The following is a 2,389-nucleotide window of genomic DNA, read 5'->3' on the forward strand; positions in this document are numbered from 1 at the left end:
GACCACCACGAAATCCCATACGACCATATTCCTCCCCGCTGTCTCGCGCCAAGCGCTAGCCTCCAGGGCCCTTTGTACTACCTCCCCGGCCTCACCCGACTTTAAAAAGTGGCGCCACACATCCAATCACCAAACCAAACCAAACCAAACCCAACCCCCTACCACTACCACTACACTAGCGCTGCACGCGCCACACCATCCGTGTTCATGTCCATGTCCATGTCCATGCATACACTCTACCCCCGGAGGCATTTTCCCGCTTGGACTTTCCACCACTCGCCCCGATTCCCTTTCCTTTCTTCCTCGAATCGCTTTAGCCTTGGATTGGATCCCTTGGAGTTGAGTTGGCGCGGAAACACATGCAATCACTGTGCCCAAACCAACGCATCATCATGGGACATGAGTAGCCACTAGCCAGTGAGTGAGGGCATTAGTGCAAGAGGACAATCTATGCTATACAAAACCCTCCATGCCTCCTCCCTCCCACATACATATATATACCCCGGCTTGCCCCCTCCAACCTCCCCTCAACCGGTGATCGGTCCATTTGCAGCTAGGCTAGCTCCGACCAGACCAAACATCGCCACCCCTCCCTCTCGCATCGCACACTCGCATACCCACCTAGCTAGCGACCACCTCTAGCCACTACAAGTGAGCTAAAAGTCGGAGCCCGGCCAGTCTTAGCTAGCTAGCTCTGCAACAAGAAGCACTTGCTAGCTGCTCTCCGATGAGAAGGCAGGGGCGCAATGAGGCTTCCCCGTCGATCATCCACACGTCGTCCATAGCTCTCCTCCAGGAGCGGTTCAGGAACCTGCAGAGGGTCAAGGAGATGCGGGAGGGCAGGGAGCTGCAGCGGGTGCACTACTCCGCCGACGCCACCGACCGCGCCGGCTCCCCGTTGCCGCCGGCGCCTCTCGACCTTGGCCTGCAGCCGACGGCGGCCAGCGGCGACGAGCGGCCGAGGTGGTTCTTGCACCCGGACCTGGTCCGGCCGTCCAGGCCTCTCCACGGCGCGTCCGCCTACAGCGGGTTCGGCGGCGTCCAGGCATCCCAGCCCGTGGCGCAGGCTGCAGCCGCGGCGTCGGCGGCGAGCTCGTGGGGGGAGCTGCCGAGAATGCAGAATTCAGGCTATAGGGGTGATGTAGACGTGGACACCTCGCTTCATCTGTAATATCGTCGTCTACGTACGTACGTATGGCATTGGCATCCCTACGGCCTGCGGCTAGCTGTTCTTTCGTTATTTTGTACGTACGGCTTGTAAGCTCCCGACTTATTTGCAGTACCACTAGTTATTACTACTACTTGTTGGGTTACTTTAATTTGAGGTCTCCTACACACAGAACTTTACATATCTGAACCTTCAAGGTGGATGCTTATAAGTACTTAATTAGCATGTCCATTGTTAGGATGGTCGATGTCGACACGTCTCTCGGAATGCCACTCTCAATACTCCTACTACTATTTTCTCTTTATCGAAATACACGTATATGTGTATAAAGCCAGACAAGCAGATCATGACCTGGGTTGATTATAAAAGCACATATGTTGAGTAAAATTTACCCATGGGATTCTCCTATGTCGATATAATAACAAAATAGGTCTAAAAAGAAAGTTATAATAACAAAATATTTGTTGGCCGAAGTTCTCAACGAACCAGAGTAACCAACTTACAGATACAATTGGTCAGGAAAAAAGAAACCTAATAGAGACACTACACATGCATGGGAGTATACGCATGTGTTCTCCCCTGCGGAGGGGATATAAAAGATGATATATATATCTAGTTTCATTTCAAAGCAAAGATGCGTGCATGTCGCATCAGCAGATTATATTTAGCTTAAACGTACTACTACGTGTTCTCTCGCACGCACATAATACTAGATAGTAGTACTACTCAACTTGCGATATGGCAAGGAGAAGAAACGTCACATGCATCACGCACAGACGGACACGAGGCTACTAGTGCTACTGACACGACACTTTAAGAAAGCACTGGCTCCACGGCCAGAAGCTGGAGTGGATCACGGACAGCGCGTGATCAAAGCGGACGGACGGACAGTGGAACTGGCCACGCCATTCAATATCGCGTACCCAAACCGTGATCTCATCAATTTTCAGCCGATCCGACATCGAATAGTATCTGAACTGAACGAAACACCAGATGTTTGAATCAACCCGAAACATGTGTTAGGCCACCTTCACCGCACGACTCCATCCTGTCCGGCCCGGTTCATTTAGGGTAAAAGAGATAATCCGGTCGGCCCAGCGCGACGTGGGGCACCAGTTCATGCTCCCCATAGTCTGCATCATCTTCGATGCCGTGCACGACCAGCTCCACTGCTCGCCCACCTGATTCGAAGGGAACGCGGCCACCGGGGCGTCCTCCATC

At 52.7% G+C, this 2,389-nt stretch overlaps 1 protein-coding gene across 1 annotated transcript; it reads left to right on the top strand.

Annotated features, from left to right (window-relative positions):
* The first annotated feature begins 508 nt into the window (after positions 1-508).
* LOC123446931 lies at positions 509-1,319 on the top strand. The gene has a single exon (XM_045123476.1). The coding sequence runs from the start codon at positions 728-730 to the stop codon at positions 1,169-1,171; it is 444 nt and encodes a 147-aa protein (XP_044979411.1). The 5' UTR covers positions 509-727; the 3' UTR covers positions 1,172-1,319.
* The last annotated feature ends 1,070 nt before the right edge of the window (positions 1,320-2,389 follow it).

Source organism: Hordeum vulgare, chromosome 4H (genome assembly GCF_904849725.1).
Source record: "Hordeum vulgare subsp. vulgare chromosome 4H, MorexV3_pseudomolecules_assembly, whole genome shotgun sequence".
NCBI lineage: Eukaryota > Viridiplantae > Streptophyta > Magnoliopsida > Poales > Poaceae > Hordeum > Hordeum vulgare.

Coding starts and splice junctions, on each gene's coding strand:
- LOC123446931 (XM_045123476.1), top strand. CDS start 728: ATGAGAAGGCAGGGGCGCAATGAGGCTTCCCCGTCGATCATCCACACG.